This window comes from Genypterus blacodes, unplaced genomic scaffold, assembly GCF_046128005.1.
Source record: "Genypterus blacodes isolate CSIRO-AG114 ecotype Tasmania unplaced genomic scaffold, CSIRO-AGI_Gbla_v1 ptg000012l_1, whole genome shotgun sequence".
Lineage (NCBI taxonomy): Eukaryota > Metazoa > Chordata > Actinopteri > Ophidiiformes > Ophidiidae > Genypterus > Genypterus blacodes.
Genome location: NW_027466826.1, coordinates 5,655,307 through 5,673,244, shown reverse-complemented (window position 1 = coordinate 5,673,244; position 17,938 = coordinate 5,655,307). Strand labels below are relative to the sequence as shown.

Here is a 17,938-nt window from a genome sequence, read left to right as displayed (position 1 = left end):
GATGGATTTAAAATGATTCCTCTGGCAGCTTCATATGACATTTGAAGCTGGTAAAACATGGTTAATTTTGTTTAAATAGGCCTGTTTGGCATCGCGGTTTATGTTCCACAGTCTGAGCAAGACAAAAAGGCACTCAGGTTGTGAAACAAAAAGAGGCTCCCTCTCACTAAATCTGCAAATTAGCTGTTCAATTCTACAACGGATTTTGTCCAACCTCATGCTGAATTTGAGTGTGTGAGTGATTTGCTTTTTGTAAGCTTTCATCTTTAATTAATGTGAGTTAACACTGGATATATCTTTCCACTTATATTTCCCCTAGTTTGCAGATGTCACACTGCTTTCCAGTTGTGTGTCTGTGTAATTCTATGTATTTTTTCAGCTGACCTGCTGTTTTTAGTCTACTTCCTTATGTCCTGATAAATTGTCCACTTCTTAATCTATAAAGTCTTGTAGTACTTTTGTCGTAGTTATTAAATCCCCCTTGTTGTGTTTCTTACTTCAGTACTTCAGTCATTCCTTACACATGCTACCCATCAAAAGCAGATGTACTTTATCTCTCCCATAGAGAATTCCACAATCTATCAATATGCTGGTCTGGTTACATTTGATCTGAAAGTTGTTACTCACAAACACATCACAGAGAAGAAGAAGACACAGATTTTCACCTCAAGGCTGTCAAGAGACCTGAAACACCGCTAATCCAGATTTCAAGAAAGAACACTTCTATTCTGCTCTACCTTTCAGCAAAGCAGCTTCAGCACATACAACATGAATCGTGAAGATGACATATCTGCGAGTACAACAAGAGGAAGAACATATGCAGATTGTGGGTCTGAACAGGGACACATTAAACTCTGATATGGGGAAACTTCAACTTGTGCTTGTAGCAAACATCTTGACTCTGAATATTGTTTCAAACAGCACACACATATTAATATAACAATATAAATCAGCTCTAAACCCTTTATCCATCATATCTGATCTCCATACTGAATATTTGCCAGCAAAATCATTTTCTATTGAATTGCTGCCATCTGGATTTCCTTTATCTACAAGCAGATCTGCACAAACACCATTTGTGTAGTGATGTGAGGGCATGCAGAGTGGCAAAAGTTTCCATAAAATACATTGCTGAGCATGTGTGACTGAAATGGATGCATAGCTTCTATTACAGATCCGCATATGTGACTGAAAAACAGAGAATAATAACATTATTAACAATAATACATCACATGCGATACACTTGTACAATTTGTTTTCTGTTAGAGTTTCAGTCTGGCATTACGGATTGATTTGGGACATAATTGCAACTACTTTGCTTCTTTCTTTTCAGCTAACTGGATAGAAAGACAATGACGTTTTCTTCTGGTGGATTCTGGTGGAGCAGAACTGAGAAAAACATTCAGTTTTAATCCATTTTAAAACAAACCAAACAACCCAACAAAACGGTAGCTATGTAAAGGTTTGGCGGGAATAAATCAAGAGGCAGATATTCAATAATTGTTGGCGAAACTCACCAAAATACTGTTTTATTTTCATTTTATTATCCATTTTTATAGCAGGTTTAACAGAGAAAAGAAGGCAAAGGAGGTTGTTGGGGAAGTAAAGTGCAAAGAGCAAGAAATATGCATATCAATAAGCGCAAAGGAGCATTTGCATTGTTTCTTCACTATTAACAACTGAAATAAACTATATAACGGAAAATATATAACTATTTTATCCGTCAGCATATTTTATTTCAAGGCCTCTTCACAGTAATCCCAAATGTATCACTTTTTTCATCAGAGCACAGCATTTCTTTCATCACACATAAAATGCCAGGAGCCTCTGAGTCGAAAACCCAGAATCTATCCAGAGTTCAGCAGTAAGTGCAAGATGATAGGATTTTATTTAATATGAAATCTCATCTTCACAGTGATCTGCAATTAGCTATTTTATTCCAGCTTATCCACGCTCCTTTATAATTACAACAGTGCTGAACAAAAATACTTCAAGGCAGAAAATCACAAGTCCTATTCGACAATGATATTTTCTGAGATATGCTCTTGAAACATAACATAGGCGACAGATCAATATGCAAAAGCAGAGGAAGCACATTCGAGGGAACGAGTTAAATACGCTGATATAACTTTAACAACACTAATCACAGTGTTTTGCTTGTCTTGCCTGTGCCACCTTGGAGTTTGTCTTACGGGATAAAGCATTGCAGATGAACTCCCCAGCTTCTATCACTTTGGCAAGGTCCACTCCCTGTAAAACAAATATAGAAAATATATAATAAATCTTCAGATAAGTGAGTATCACAGACAAGCTCCTGTTGGGAAGTTATAGTGTAGTGACAATGTTCTGCCAGCAGGGGTAGGGATTGTTAAATACATTGTGGCTGAGACAGAACACAGTGCACTGTGGGCTCATGACAACTCTGCACAACCAGTGAAACAAAACACATATTTATAGCGCACAATGTTTGCAGGAGAATCTGTGTGTGATTAATTTGAGGTGATACAATGCTAAAATAGTCCATATGTGAACTGTGAAGAAATACTCACTGTTTCAATACCCATCCCGGCGAGCATATAGAGAACATCCTCCGTTGAAACATTGCCAGATGAACCCCGAGCATATGGGCAACCTCCCAGGCCCGCCACAGCAGAATCCACCACACTGATCCCCATCTGCAAGGACGCCAGACAAGAGAGACATTTAGCACCTCCAAACACGCTTCACATCCAGGAACAACGATCCTTGTTCTGTGTGATTGTTCCGCCTGGCACAGAGCTCCTTGCCAGGGTTGCGCGGTCATGTTTTACAGCTGTTTAGAACTGTGGGTTTACATCTTGAGGATTGAGTGGGCACAGAATGTCCAACAGTATGGCTTAGTCATCCTCTTTGTCAGTTTAAACCACTGGTACCGCATAATCATGGCCTTGTTCATATGAGAGGAACATTATAAATGCTGAACAGAACATTTCATATGTTTCTGATTCTGCTGGTTATTCGTGTTTTTACAGCACTACTCTGTCCTTAACCGTGAAGGTGGATTCCTTTTCCTGCCACATCGCAAAAAAAAAGTTCTTTCGCTGAACAGTGTCTTCTTACTGCCGTGCCAACAAAACAGAGATTTTAACATCACTGCACACTAATCATCATTTATTTCACTGATTAACTGATTCGTGTTGCAGCAAGTGTGTCGCTCTCCTCTGCTTGTTATCGGCAACAAGAGCTTACTTACAATCACAATGAGTTGTTTGTGGGTGGGGAAATACTGTTTATGTCTGTCTGTCTTTCTGAGTGGCAAACACACAAACATGCTGCTTAATTAGCAGTTTTTGTTTTTGATGTGAATGCTGGAATAATCGTGAAATCATACGCAACATTTTACTACTTTTGTGATAAATGAGGACATAGAAAAACTGATGTGAAGAATGTGTCTTTTGTTTTGGTTAATATGACCAATAATATTAACAAAGGCCGTAAGGTTTACTGACATGTACTTGACATATAGTTATATAATCATGAGTGTATTCTACTTGTACTTTTTTTTCACACCAAAAATGATGAAGCCAGACCTTCAGCTTCCAGAATCACTAAGGTCTCAGGATGTTTTTTTTCCACATGTCCTTGGGATTGTCATGAGAATATTAAACATGTTTTCCAGCTTCCGTGGCAGAACCAGATGTCAGGGGGATCCTGCAGTGAGACAAAATTAACAAGCTGATCCTCTCAATGGTGTCGGGTCATGAAGGACTTTACCACACCGGCTTGAACGGGGCAACCAAAAATTAAAAGAATCACTGTTACTTTTTTGAACATTGCTACTAATTGGCGGCTTTCCCTTCAGACAAGAACCTACTTCTTTTAAGGGCCGTCTGAGCCGGCTGTAATTGCTGTTTGTGTTGGCAAGTGAAGAGCAGGAGGTGGGGCAGAAGGAGGGGATCTACTCCGGTGTGTGCAGCGCACGAGATTTCCAGACCTTGGTTAGAGCCAGAGCAGGATATTCTACAAGGCAGTTTTTTTTTTGTTATACAAACACTGAGTTGTAATCTGTCATGCCAATCCTCTCACTTTCTTCTGCTTAGCGTGTAAGGCCAGGGGTCCTCAGCATACTGTTTCGTAGGGGAACAAAACAGACCCTTTAAGCAGCATGTCCTGCTCCTGTGGACACTAATCGTGCAGGAATTGGTGGTCAGCAGATCCTCCTTGCCAGTGCTCAGTTAGGTTCACACTGCCCAGAAACCAGATGTGGAATTGGTGTTGAAAAAAGACGTATTCACTGAGCTACGGTTCTATAAAAACAATACATTCCTGGATAAAGACACTGTGTATTTTCAAACTTGCATGATTCAGGTTAAGGTTATTGACATTATACACTCTAAGCAGAAGAGTGTGAAGACGGACACGGTCCCATTTTGGTTTTAGAACTGCGTCAAAGAGAAGGAAAAAGAAAGATTATGATTCACTGAAGGATATGAAGCAGCGATGCTTAACCCTCGACTACATAAACTAGGAAGCTGAAAGATCCCGTGACTGCTGACACACGTGTATCACCTTGGAGGCACTAAACATCAACATATCAACATTGCCATAAAGCTCAATCCTTCGAGAGACACTGTGGACAACCAGGAGACAAAACCAAAATGAAGAAATTACGTGAATTTTTCATTTTTACTACAATTCTGTCGTATATATTTTACCACCCATATTAATTGCCCATATTCATTTCATGTCTTTATGGCAACTGTGAGTAGAATAGTGTTGAAACTGTGCTCATAAATAGGACATAAATACTAAAAACTAAATACAAACTGTTCTAAACACAAAGTGCCAATAGTTGCATCATATTTTCCACCTTAAAGCGCAACAGTAACTAGGTGACATGTTTTTGAAAAGATGTCACCAACTGTAAAATGCATTCAGTTTAATACAGACTGAAAAGAAAAGCTTTCTATGTGTGTGTTTATCAAAACATTTATTCCTGTTATTCCTCCATGTACAACAAATTAAACGCCAAACCGCATTTTTTGCAACATAAATACAAAAAGGTTTCGACCCAGCTGAGCCCTAAACATTAACAACCTGTTCAACTGTAAAAAGCATCTCATTGATGATCAGAAAAGAAACTAATTACAGGTAATAGAGTGAGACAATAAGCACACACAGACCACACTGCAGCCATACATTACAGCAAAGAAATAAATAATTTTCCTTGCCAAGCCTGTGAAATCTAAGTACATACGTTGTCATTGTGTGACCTGCCAGGCGAAGGTTAGTAACAAAGCCCCCCAGACCTCCTGAAACAAGTACAAAGACAGAGGAATGTCTTTATCATGAACAAAAGAGGTGACTCAGGGCTGACAGCACAGGGGGAATTCATTTCTCTCCCAGTTGGTGGTGTGGACTGGCACACCGTAATAATGAAAAGCTATGATAAAAAAAAAAAATTCATTTCCATCTTATTTAGGGTTTACCACATTGTGGGATAAATATTCCCAGTTGATATTATATTCTGTGGTTAAAAGGGCAGCTGCAAGGAATCGATGAGTGAATACATTTCACAAGGTTCTCGCTGTATTTTTGTTACTCCGGCTCCCAGAATGAAGTTTTTGCTACTTTGCACATCGTCCCTATTAAGCTTTTCTGTATGAACACACAGATGGAGTATTGTGTATCCTGGTGGTTATATGAAAAGTATCCAATAAGCTACGTTTTCCATCAAACCAAGTTTTGACATACAGGCCTGATTCGGAATGCTTGATGAAATTAAAACACAATATTAAAAAATGTGCAACATGTTTGTACGCTCACTAACGCTGGATGGATTTTTGCCTGATAACAATCAAATGCATTCAATCCAGAGGTATTAAAAGTAGAGTGGTGCCATGCGACATCGCAGCTGTTTGTATTTATGATGTCGCTGCAATGTGAAAATGGAAGCAGGCATCAGTGGAAAGCGTGAGTTTAGCAGGAACTAAGGACCACGGTGAGTAAAATGAGATGACGGTGTACTATTTCAAGGAATTAAAGAACATTTTTGAAGCAGTTTCACGCCACAGAAAAGAAACTCTTGTTGCGGTGAAGTTAAAAAGACATTTCGAGTCCGTTGACATAATTTGATGTTTCTTGGGCAGAGACCAACTCTTACATGTTTGACAGGACCATGTTTTGTACTCAAAGATTGGAAATGATGGAAATGATGTCTAGTTTGCATTTTCTTATTGCAATATTTCAAATTGTTGCTTAAATTTGACTTGAATCCTGGATGAACACATAGGAAGGTGTGGTACCACTGTGTGATACTGCACAAGAAATAAAGTAAAGTGACAGCATTGATTGTGGCAGCAGCAATCTAAAAAGTCAAACGGTGTAATTGTAGAGAGCACCTCATGTATTTACTGTAAAATTACACTTAATGTTTGTCTACCCCGATAAACTTGCAGCAGCTGCAGCACCATTTGTCACATGTTGAGCAGCGAGCAGACGGACGGATCATTTTCCACTGGCCTTTAAGCAAAGCATTGTCATCGTTCAGCAGGCAAGCGACAGATGAGTTAGGAGCCCCCCGGGGCTGTTCTATCTACCTAGCCGGTTGCTTTGTCGAACAGACACCGAATAGGTGAGCCTTTGTGCTGACCCCCTCACATCTGTTGACCCACCCAGCCCCCGATGAGCTTCCTCCTCTGAGACGACAAAGTGCCTCAAAGAACTGATACAGCCATATCTGGATTACCTTCTGCTTTACGTTCACAGAGGGCGAGTAGAGAAAAACATTCAGATAAGTGATGTGGGGTTTACAAGCTAATTACAGTTGTTATGCTTTGTAGAAATATATTATTAAAGGTCCATAAAGGCTCTTTTCTTCATTATAATACACACGTATCCTGATGGCAGGGCCCATTGGAAATATCTTATGTTCATTAAGATTCTGGGATTTTTTCAGTGGGCAGTTTGTGAATCATCTTGCTTTGTTGAAGGGCTTAGATCATGTTTCTTAATGCCCCTCTTCCTTGTTGACTGATGGTTCCTGGTTTTCTGTGTTGCCCATTGTAAGCTACGCATTTGTTTTGTGCCTTCTCCAACAGAGGACACATTCATAATGTGGTAAACTGACACACGATCATTAGGGCTTGGGGAAGATTCTGTTATACGTTGAACATCGGGGGCATTTGGATAGTGACACATTGTTTTATACGTATGTGGCATGTTAGAAATGAAATGTCACAAACCTGTTGGTTTAAGAGTAAGCGGTCAGCTCTTACTCAGGCTTTTTCTTAATTGTTATTTGCAGTTGAGTTGAGTTTTATTCCATCCATCCATCCTCTATACTCAAACAGCAGCATGTCTTTGGAGCGGGGGAGTAAATCAGAGTACCCTGGACGGAACACTCAGTTCTTACCTGAAGTGCGGTGAGGATGTTGGCCAGTGCTTGTCCATAAGTATCATGGCAGTGGACTGCTAGAGCGTTGCTGGGTACCACCTTCATCACGCTGCGCAGCATTTTAGCCATGGAGCCTGGCGTACCAATACCTATCGTATCTCCCAGCGATATCTCATAGCAGCCCAATTCATATAATCTCTTTGCCACCTGCATATGAAGCAGAAATGTCCAAAAATGACTTCCAACTGCTAATGACCAATGATCTGACATTTTCAACTTTAGTTTTGGCATTGAAAGGGAATTTTTCACAAGTTCGTATTGATGAACGAGCAGAATAAAGAAATCCAGTGTTCATTTTGAGTTTTTCCTTTACCGGGGGCTTAACTGACCTGTGTAACCTTTGCTGGGTCGATGGGTCCCTCATATGGGCACCCAAGGGCACAAGAAACATATCTGAAGCAGAAAGAAATCAGAGCTAAGAGTTCAAGTCCAAGATTAACAGCACAGAACTCAACAAGTAGCTATTCATTCAAATTTGGGAATGACGTAAACAGCACATATCACATCGCTGATTAAACAATCAGCAGCGTTTTTATGTCAGCCTGAAATTTAGAAATCACCTTTTCTCAACAGTAGAATGTTTACCACAAAAACTTCTTGATGTTAATCAGGGTAGATTGCTCCAGTGTGTTGTAGCTGCTATGATTGCTTCATGGTAGAAATGTTTTTTGTTGGTTCTATCCGTTTTTTGTGGGCCGAACAACTCAGCCATGTCAAAGTTTCATGATCACTTTATCTGGATTTAGTTTCAATCATTTTGCGCTTTCATTGTACAGCCCCGTCTTCTACAATTACATTTACACACAACTACATTACGGTTACATATATGTCCTATAAACTGTAAAACCTTTAAACAAAGTAGGAAGTGGCTACATTCTTATAAGATGTAGACCTTCAAACCAGATACCAAGATGAGAGCGTTTCCCTCTTAACCATGTCGATTTGCTTTGTTCTACTTGGCCGTGCTGATACATTAAGTGACCCTATGTCTGAACTCTGTTTGTCTGATACTTTATTCCCAATAGTTTCATTAGCATAACTGACACAAATGATTATATCTTGTAATTCCCCTGTTTACGGTTCACATCTGGGTCTGTGGTTAACTCGCTGCACATCTGGGAGCTTTGCTATGAAGCCATTATGACTTAATTGTGTGTGTTCCTCTGCATAAAGCAATGTATGTATTTCATTACAACACCATTTTTTTTCTCAATGTGTTAACTGTTAAACCAGAATTGTGGAAGAACGTCATTCACACGTTTTTTCAGTCCCTGTAAGTGAGAATTTAATATAATGAATACAAACCCTCGGACTGGAACGTTTTGCTCTTTGGCACTGTTAATGACTTCCTCAAACCTCAGCATGCTTTCATCAATGGAGCAGTTGATATTGTGTTTACTAAAGGTCTCGGACGCTGACCCAAACACTGCCACTTCAGTAGCTCCAGCTGCAACCTTGCACAGCAGAACAGAATGAACATGTAAATGATATTACAGCGATGATTATTATTATTTTCACGCATGAATTCACGACTAATGCTCACAGCGTCCTGGAAGCCCTGCATGTTAGGAGTCAACACCGGGTAGCGAACATGAGGAGCTCTCTCAATCCCTCTGAGTACATCGGTGTGGTCAGCCATCTAAATGAAGAGGAAAAACACATGATGTAGAAAAATAAACCTTTAACTTCAAATGAACACAGTCCTGGGAATACATCATCCAGCGCCAATGTTTACAAAGTCCTGGTAGGCAGGAGACAATCCATAAGGGATTTCATGTCATGCTGTGTGTCCCAGGATAAACAAAACATGGGTCATGTCTACATTTGCTGAGCTCCGTCAAGTAAGCAGAGGCACAATTTATGACAGGGAATGAGATAGCTGCTAAATGAAGGATGGCATAAATGTTTCCTTCTAAAAACATCTGTGGGTCCAGCGAGGATGTAAACATGAGCGGATTCCTCCTCAGTAGTTCTGTAGAGAAACTGGAGAAGTTCATAAATCACTCAACGCTCTTTTGGTGTGTACAAAGAGTTATTACCTGTGGTACCCACTTTGAAGAGACAAAGCTGGTGGCCTCGATCACAGACAGGCCCGTGCCTGAGAGCAAGTCTATCAGCTGGATTTTAACCCCCGTTGGAACAATTTCCTGTGGAGCAATAAACAGCTTTTACTGGATTTGATCCGACTCAAGATGGGCACATTTTAAAAGCCATTCCAATCCAGTCTATTCAAGTTCCAATCTGAAAATAAGGGACGGGTAAAGCTGCTTATACTGTATGACATCATATTGAACAGTATTTATTCATTGTACATTACACATAATTCAGATCAAGAGTGGATTTTAAGTATAAATGTAATTATCTACTTCTACCTTCTCATTTTGAAGTCCATCTCTAGGCCCGACCTCAACAATCTTAACAAACTCTGGATACTCTGGATTTGCTGCAACACCCTGGAAAAATGATATTTCAAGAGAGAAAAAGCATTCAACCTTATATTCAACAGTCAGTCAGTCATCGTTTGGACTTTGTGAGCTCCAGGCCATGTTATGTTTAAGCATCAACAACTCTACCCCAAAGCAGGAAACCCAACCAAAAACACAACCTTGTCATGCCATTGAAATGCATCACAGAGAAGAGACGGGAAGGGTAACTCCACCAAAACCACAAAGGATCAGGGTATTTTTCTGGTGTGAACCCAACAATTCTACAATGAAATTCCTGGTGTAACGTAGTAAAACCTCAAAACACAGGCATGGTTACAGATTACAGAACGTCTGCTTGCTCTTTTATTGCATTAAGAAACTGCAAAAAGAAGGTCAACGGCAAGTCAGCAGGGGATGTTTGATGTTGAAAGAAATATATTTGAATCCATTCTGAATATTTGATTTTGATCCTAAGCATCTGATGTATTTGTACCGTAAATGAAGGTATTAACAAATAAATGGAGACACATTTATAGGCGTATCATTCTAATATAGTGATAATAATCCTTAGTTATCTATCCTACAAATGGAGTATTACATATAAATTCAATATCGTTTTCGGTTGCGTTACATAAGCAGAGCACAACATCTCTCTCTCTCTCTCCCTCTCTCTCTCTCTCTCTCTCTCTCTCTCTCTCTCTCTCCCTCTCTCTCTATTCTCTGTCATGTGAGGGTCATGTGGCCGTGCACATGCAGCAGATTAGAAAAAAAACAAGAAAACAACGCCCACCTTCTCCTCCAGCAGCCAGCGTGTCAGCCATGGGTAGTCCCTGATGAGTTGTTCATTGCTCAGACAGTGTTTCACCGTCGTGGGCACGTTACCCATCCAAAAGCCTGCGTCTCACACTGCTGCGTCCTGCGATCAATCTCAACCGCACAGTGTCACAACAACTAATGTAGTGGAGTGCAGCGGGGAGATCAATATGCTAATGCAGGGCCGTGCTGCATGAGGAAACGGAATTGGAGGTCGACTGCAGACGGCGGAGGATGATTCAGCAGTTGCCATGGCAGCAGCGTGCTCAGCGGGGAAGGGAACAAAACAGAGGAGGGGTGGGGGCGGGGGCGTGGTGTGTGTGTGTGTGTTCGTTATCTATGTTTTGAAGAAGGGTAAGAGTATATAAACAGGGAACTCAGGTACAGGTCCCAAACAAACGGCATGTTGACAGGTTGTCGGTTCAATCCCCTTAGCCTTCATCAGAGCATGGAGGAGCTTTGAATAGTATTTCCTTTCTGTCTTTCATTAGATTCTACAAACTCTACAATAAGAGAGGACGCACTTGCATTTCCCTCTTTCAAGTCAAATTTGAAGCCGTGGTGGAAAACAGGCTGCTTTGATTGATCTCATATGACCCGAACAGTGAAGGGGGTCCCATTGTCAGACGTGCCACTGCTGCCAATGTCAACTGCATGGTGTAATAAAATCCCTTGTTAAGGCCAGGCAAATTTTTCGCAGAGAAAGAGCCATTCTTCTGAAGCCAGATGTTAACAATAGAGGGGCTTAATGAAGTCCTAGCATTCAACCATTTCACCACGCTAAACTGCACGGTGATGAGAGACTTCTGCTCCTCTCCTAGGAGAGGGAGGCGACTCAAGTGATCTCGCTTGAAAAAGCCTTTTTTTTTGGAACAGGCTTTGAGCTTGATGTCTATCAGTTGCCACCCTCTAAAATGTGAAGCCCCCCCCCCCCCCCCCCCCCCCCGGAACATTGGCTCTCGCTCTGCATTCTAATTGGTCATTCCTGGCTCACAAAATAGGGAATGTCGCAGCATCCAAAGTATTGCAAATTTAACTATTTGAACTTGTAACCGCTAGAACATAAATTTCCTTCTACCCATTGGCATTTCAAACCAAAACAAAAAAATGTTTTATTGTTTCAGAGGTTTGCACAGCTGTGTGTGAGACAGGAAATATCTAGAACAACACTAAATGAATGCAAACTGATGATGCCATAACTCTGCTATGCTGTATAGAGCACATTATGTAGAACTGTTTAAATAAAAATGTTATGAAAGTAATTATAAAGTAACAACACCTTTAAATTATAACTATATTAAAAAACAACATCATCAATCATTCATCCTTTAGCATTTTTTCTGCTTTCTTCTTCTATTGGGAAACTAATAATTCCAGTTTGCATGGAAAGTTCCCGTACACGTGGGCTCTTTCTCATTTCGTTTCGCTTCTTCCTCACCGGCTCACATTTTGGGGTTTCAAGGAAACTCCGCATATAGAGTTTATCTTGACAAATTCCAGCTGTGGGGGGTTACTTAAAAGAAATGGCCTTCAGGGGTTTCTCTGCTTTTAGGGAGAAATGTAATGCAGGTGAGTGAGAAACTTCAAAGTTTAAAATGGTATGTAAGTAGAGTTTGGACATTAGAAACAATTCAAGCCAATTCACTTGGCATCCTCTTTAAGAAAACCAAAAATGTACTTCATAGAATCTTTGAAAAATACCTCCAATTTAAGGTTTATAACAGAACGCTACAGCGTGGGGAGCAAGAAGAAGGAATGTAATACACACAGTGAATGCAAATGTAAATGGAATGAGCACAAACTATAGAAATGCCTTTTTTTCAAATGTTTAGTCCGGTTCAAAAAGAAACAATTATTTTATCTTATCAAAATACATGTGAGAATGTATTCTTTTTTGTCGGGTCAAATCACTTTATGGCATTTTGCAGCCATATTCCAACCTGAAGATGCTGCTCAGTTCATAAAACAGTAAGACCTTTACTTTGAAGGACGTAATAGGATTTCAGTTTGTGTACATTAGGCAAACAGATCTGCCTTCACAGGAAACGGACGTCTCATTGCTAGTTTGTAAGCTCTCTCCTGAGAACTATATATTCTACACATGAGGGTTTTTGAAGACCAAGCAGATGATGGATGCCTTCAAATATTAAATAAAAAATTAACCGTCTGCAAATGTTGTGCCATTTGTCTGAAGTCGAAAAGTTGCGTATAAAAGAACGAGACTATTCTCTGTGGTTCCTTTGTATTAAGAAAGCAGCAGATGTGAAAAGCAGCTCTTTATGGAGCACAGGTTTGGGCATGGCATGAAAGAGCTCTCAAGCTCTCTACGTTCTGAAAACAAAGTGGAAAAAAGAAAACAGGACCCAGATTAAATCAATTTTCATCCTCCATCCGTCTTCAATTTCGGCATCGTGGATTTAACTGAACTGTAACAACAGGAGAGTCCATTATTAAATGTGAGAGCAGGATCACAACACAGTCCTTCATACGCTCTGTGATGGAAAGGGGACTATATATAAACTGTATTGTTTGCCAAAAAATACAATCCAATCATTATCAATGATGATAAATAAATATATAAAATAAAATAATGTCACCTTTGTGAGTTAAGTAAGGGAAAATCTCTTTGTATTGTAAAGCCTTTATAGAAGCAGCAGTGTGAGGATGGACGGCCACTCTGAGCCAACTTTCCACAGCTCCCCTCAGAGACAGCATGTGTGTTACAGATTAGCATGTTCACCATCACACTGCAAAGCTCCCCGTGGCTTTGAGTCACCGAAGCCACTGACTTGCGTGTTAGGGATTCTTCCACAAATTATCCTTTAGTAATGGTTTGCAAAATAGGATTTGTGCTGTACAGGTGATGCTTCTTCTGTGCACCATTGGCATCGACATAACTGAAGAAGCCGTTGTGTTTCTTCGCAAAGAGACTCATCAACATCAAACGATTTTGTGCTGTAACAAGAGAAGTTAGTGCCTGGTGGGAAACATTAATATCAAAGCTAAGATAAAGCCTTAATAATCATAATAATTGCTGATTGTCCAAGATACTTATACTGTATTGACCCACAAGATGACATCCTATAGTCTCTTGTCCTTCTCTTGATGATTCTTCAGGGTATTGAAATGTGTGGTACAGCAGAAACAGACCTGAGGTAGAACATGCTCACATTTAGCTTGTAGTTAAGACATTTGCTATCATTACTGTGAAATCACATACGCACAAAGATTAGTCAGACAAATTTGATGTAACTTTCGAAAATATGTCATACTTCTGATTCAGCATCATCTTAGCTACGCATTGGTGGTGCTTCTCATCTTATTTGTTTTGATATACTGTATTTTATTGCACTAGACCAAATCCCACCTACATATCTACAAAATGTCATTAGAATCCTTTTGGTACCATTGCAGACAAAAAGGCAGACAAACAGAACAACACAGGTGAAAATGGAACACACATACAAACTATACAAACACTAATAATATGTTAAGCTGACGACATGAATGCCAGTATAGAAATTAAATGTTTTAATTGGTGGAATGACATCACAACATGAATACAATGACTTCTGTCTTTTCCTTACAGGGATTGTTGCATTTGCTAGTAAAATCAAAGTGCTTAACATAGTAAATGGACTGTGACCGACAGCAGTGATGGTGAGGATTTGCTTAAGTGCAAAAGCTTGGAAACAAAATGGGAATTTTCAGGAGGCAACAACAGATTTCGACTGAAGAAAAAATTCTCAATGGAGCCAACGATTTATAAAATTTGAAAGCTTTGAATGTTGAATAAGATCAGCAGATACACTTGTGGCCTTGATTTATTCTGTCCAAGGAACAGCTTAACATAGGGAGCCATAGGGAGTTTGGTTTGGTTTTGTTTGGTTTGGTTTGGTTTGATGTTCATTTTTCATTTTCTACCATATATATTGCCCAATACAGAGCCAGCAGCAGGACCTAACTAACCTCTTTAGCCTGACAGAAACAACACAGGACCTGCACCAAAGGAAGAGAGTCGACTTTGGTAGGGAATCATGTAAGAAAGTTTTATTTCCACTGAGACAAAGAGACAAAGGGATCATAAAATATTTTTGAGGTTTCCTGAAAAACATGCTTTGTAAGAGAAAAGTCAACCCATTGTTTACTCAAAAATTAAAATTTTTAGAGCAGATTTACACAAAGTAAACAGATCATTTAGATTTATAGTCTTAGTACATTTGTGGTCTCAGGAAACTCCAGTGAATTCTGCTAAACAACACTAGATTTGTTTCACCTATGCCGTGAGTTTGAAGAACACATGTTGGGACAAAACAGGATAAAATACGTCAAAACTGTGATAGAAATGCCAAGATATATACTCAATACTTTCAGTGTAGAGTTCTGATTCACAGGTGCCACCTTTAACTATGATTAGATATGACAGCTAAGCTCCCAAACAGACTCCTACAGAACCCAACACCCCCTTTTCTCCTGTTCAGGGAGCCGACGTGCATATGTGAGTAACATGCAAACATGGCTGAGTTTCCTTATTGCCCTCTACGAGGACACATTCCTCACTGGTCCTACTGCAGCCTTGTCATACCAAACAACATGTAAAAATGTGACCCATATGGTCGGCCTTCTCAAGAGGGACTGATTGAGCTGTATGGAGTCAAAGCCCACCCACAGAACACAAATAAGGAGAACCATATGTGGGGAGATGAATTAGGTAAACTGCACAACATTTATATTAGATACAATTTCACTTGCCTTGCGGATGGACTGCAAGCTAAGACTCTGCAAATAAACTTTGAGACACAGAGAGAGAAAAAGTGCCTGTGATAGTGTCAGGTGAATCCATGAAAGTAAAAGAATAAAAGCTATGATAAAACTCTTACTGAAAACTACTCAAAAGTAGATTGAAGTCGACAGAATGATGACATCGCTGCTTTAATGTGCCGCACATAAGCAATGCACATTGGGACAATAAATATCTAGTTAAATTAATGTGTCACATGTTTGGCGTTTCATGGAATAACACAATCATGTTTTGGTCGTATGTTTTTATTCATTGGCTTTGCAAAAACCCGATTAAACACTTTTCTCATTCATCTAACAAAGTCAAAGTAATAAGCTGGTATCAGTCACTCAATCACTAGTGTGTTAAAGTGACCCAGTGAGCCAAGTTATGCATATAAATGATTAAAAATGCTTTTACTTTGCAGAGAGCATCATGCCAGTACCTACAAATACAGCGCTGGTAAAAGGCCATAAAGAAAATTAAAGTTTCACTGCTACTGTTTAAAACTATTAATAACATTAGATTTAAATTTAAAACAAAAAATTATCCCAATTAGCTAATTTATCAATGAAACAATCATCTATTCAGAATACTTACAACACACCAGTTCTTGATGATGCAGCCTAAAAAGGTTTGTGTCATGAATAAATCACTACAATAATAAAGGAATTAGGTAGAAACATCACTATTTTCCGCCAAAAAGCATATGAATTGATTTGATTTGGTAATGAGGCATGATTAAAAATCTCATTTGAAGCAGTTGATTTGTTTTCAATCACTGCTATGACAATTACTCTTGTTTTATCTGTTAATTTAAAGAACCATCTAAGGACCGGCCTGCTAAGAGCCAATCACAGCCAGGCAGAATCAAGGTAAGAAGAACACCTTTGAATGTAATGTGTAAATGCAAATAGACAGTGGAGAGGAGATAGTAAGAAAAGACCTGTGAAACGTGTATCATATCATTTAATACAGTATTGCTGCTACCATGTCTTTGTTGTTTATGCTGATAAAAAAGCACCTGCTCCTCTGTGTGTATGTGAGAGATACTGAGAGCTTTGTTTGCTGTCTGATACTTCTGACTCCGCCCACTTTTACGGCACTGGCTACAACTCCAGTTCGAACAGACGCCTAACTGCATCGGCTCCGGCAATGTTACCATAGGATACCATTCCTGAAGTGAATGCTCCAGGCTTTCTTATGTTTCCACACACTGCTGTCTCCAAATATGAAGGAACATTTATGCAAGGAAAGCTCTGTGGGAAAGGTGTTATATACTGTAGTGTACACTGTAAATTGAATGAGTGCTAAAGAGAGCATAAAAACTGTGTGAAACTGCTACTGGGTGCGTCTGCAGGCTGTTTTTGACCAGGGGGGCACTGTGTTAATCTGTCTCCACTATGGACATTGTTGTGCTTTCCTTTCATGCGGTCAGGAGGTTGCTGTTGAGAGCCTGCCTGTATAGTTTTGAAGGAGCCCTTTAAATAGGATCTCATTCATAGAAGCCCCTATGTTGCACAGAGGAAGAAATGTAGCTAAATTGGAAAGAATCCACGATATTAAACAGTAGATGGGATTGTAAAGTGCTAGGAGTAATCATGCCAAGCAACAGGCCACAGGAATGCAAATCATTCCACAAGCCAAGAGTTAAATTAGCAGGTGGCCTCTTCTATTCACTGAATGTCAACACTCCTTTTAGATGGAGCCCACATAACATCTGGGCAGGCAGGCCACTGCTTTTAATTAAGTGAAATACAGTTACTCAATGTTCTGCTGTGTCAGAGAAAAAAAACCCTTATAAAAGTGGGAGGGTGAGAGGAGAAAAATTGTAACAGTACATATCCTGTGTTCAGTGAAGGTCAACACAGTTGTGTAAATAAATATTAATCCTTAACCTAATCCCTACATTTCCATGAGTACTGAAAATCCCTGCATAACCACAGTACTTCTGTGGAAAAAGCATGTTCTCTCACACGTTTCTGGAAGTTCCTCTTGTTCTGAGCACAGGGTCATTGCAACGACATTTGATCAGTTTAGCTTCTGTGGGCAGACGGCAACATCCAAATTTAGGAACATAAATAAGAGCTTTCTTCTCGAGCAACTCCATGATAATCACCTTTTAGGTTTGGCAGTGGAGGTCTGATGATTTGGCTTTAACTGCTCTTATAGTACAACCAGCATTACCACTTCCCAAGAACACATGAACTGCCTCCATGGGTGGAACTCTAGTTTATATCTTACTTGTCAAACATTTATAAATCTCCGCCAGTAATCCGGCAACAGTACATAAAACATTCATAGAATTCCAAACAGAAATGCAAGTTGAATTTGAAAACGCTGGAGGAGTTGCAGCTGGAGCGGAGAGAAGAAGCTCGGAGACTGAATGTATTTCTGAGCGCAATACTCTTCCTATAAACAAGGCAATGCAAATATTTAAGATTAAATAGTGGTACATTTATTGAAATACACAACACTCTACAC

At 39.7% G+C, this 17,938-nt stretch overlaps 1 protein-coding gene across 3 annotated transcripts; it reads right to left on the bottom strand.

The window, feature by feature from the left end:
* Nucleotides 1-1,856: 1,856 nt before the first annotated feature.
* On the bottom strand, nucleotides 1,857-10,815 carry hmgcll1 (3-hydroxymethyl-3-methylglutaryl-CoA lyase like 1). 3 transcript variants are annotated; one of them, XM_076165534.1, is made up of 9 exons: nucleotides 10,646-10,815; nucleotides 9,808-9,888; nucleotides 9,475-9,582; nucleotides 8,979-9,074; nucleotides 8,741-8,889; nucleotides 7,765-7,828; nucleotides 7,394-7,582; nucleotides 2,550-2,675; nucleotides 1,857-2,250 (listed from the first exon to the last, which is right to left on the bottom strand). In XM_076165534.1, exons 1-9 carry the CDS (start codon nucleotides 10,745-10,747, stop codon nucleotides 2,140-2,142), a joined length of 1,026 nt encoding a protein of 341 aa, XP_076021649.1. In that variant the 5' UTR covers nucleotides 10,748-10,815; the 3' UTR covers nucleotides 1,857-2,139. The 3 variants fall into 3 exon arrangements, with proteins under 3 accessions (XP_076021649.1, XP_076021656.1, XP_076021664.1); XM_076165541.1 differs by having other exon boundaries at nucleotides 10,652-10,815; XM_076165549.1 differs by lacking the exon at nucleotides 9,808-9,888 and having other exon boundaries at nucleotides 10,652-10,815.
* Between the last annotated feature and the right edge of the window lie 7,123 nt (nucleotides 10,816-17,938).

Coding starts and splice junctions, on each gene's coding strand:
- hmgcll1 (XM_076165534.1), bottom strand. CDS start 10,747: ATGGGTAACGTGCCCACGACGGTGAAACACTGTCTGAGCAATGAACAA. Junction 9,583..9,807: donor ATGGACTTCAAAATGAGAAG/GTAGAAGTAGAT, acceptor ATTGCTCCACAG/GAAATTGTTCCAACGGGGGT. Junction 2,251..2,549: donor CCGGGATGGGTATTGAAACA/GTGAGTATTTCT, acceptor TTTGTTTTACAG/GGAGTGGACCTTGCCAAAGT.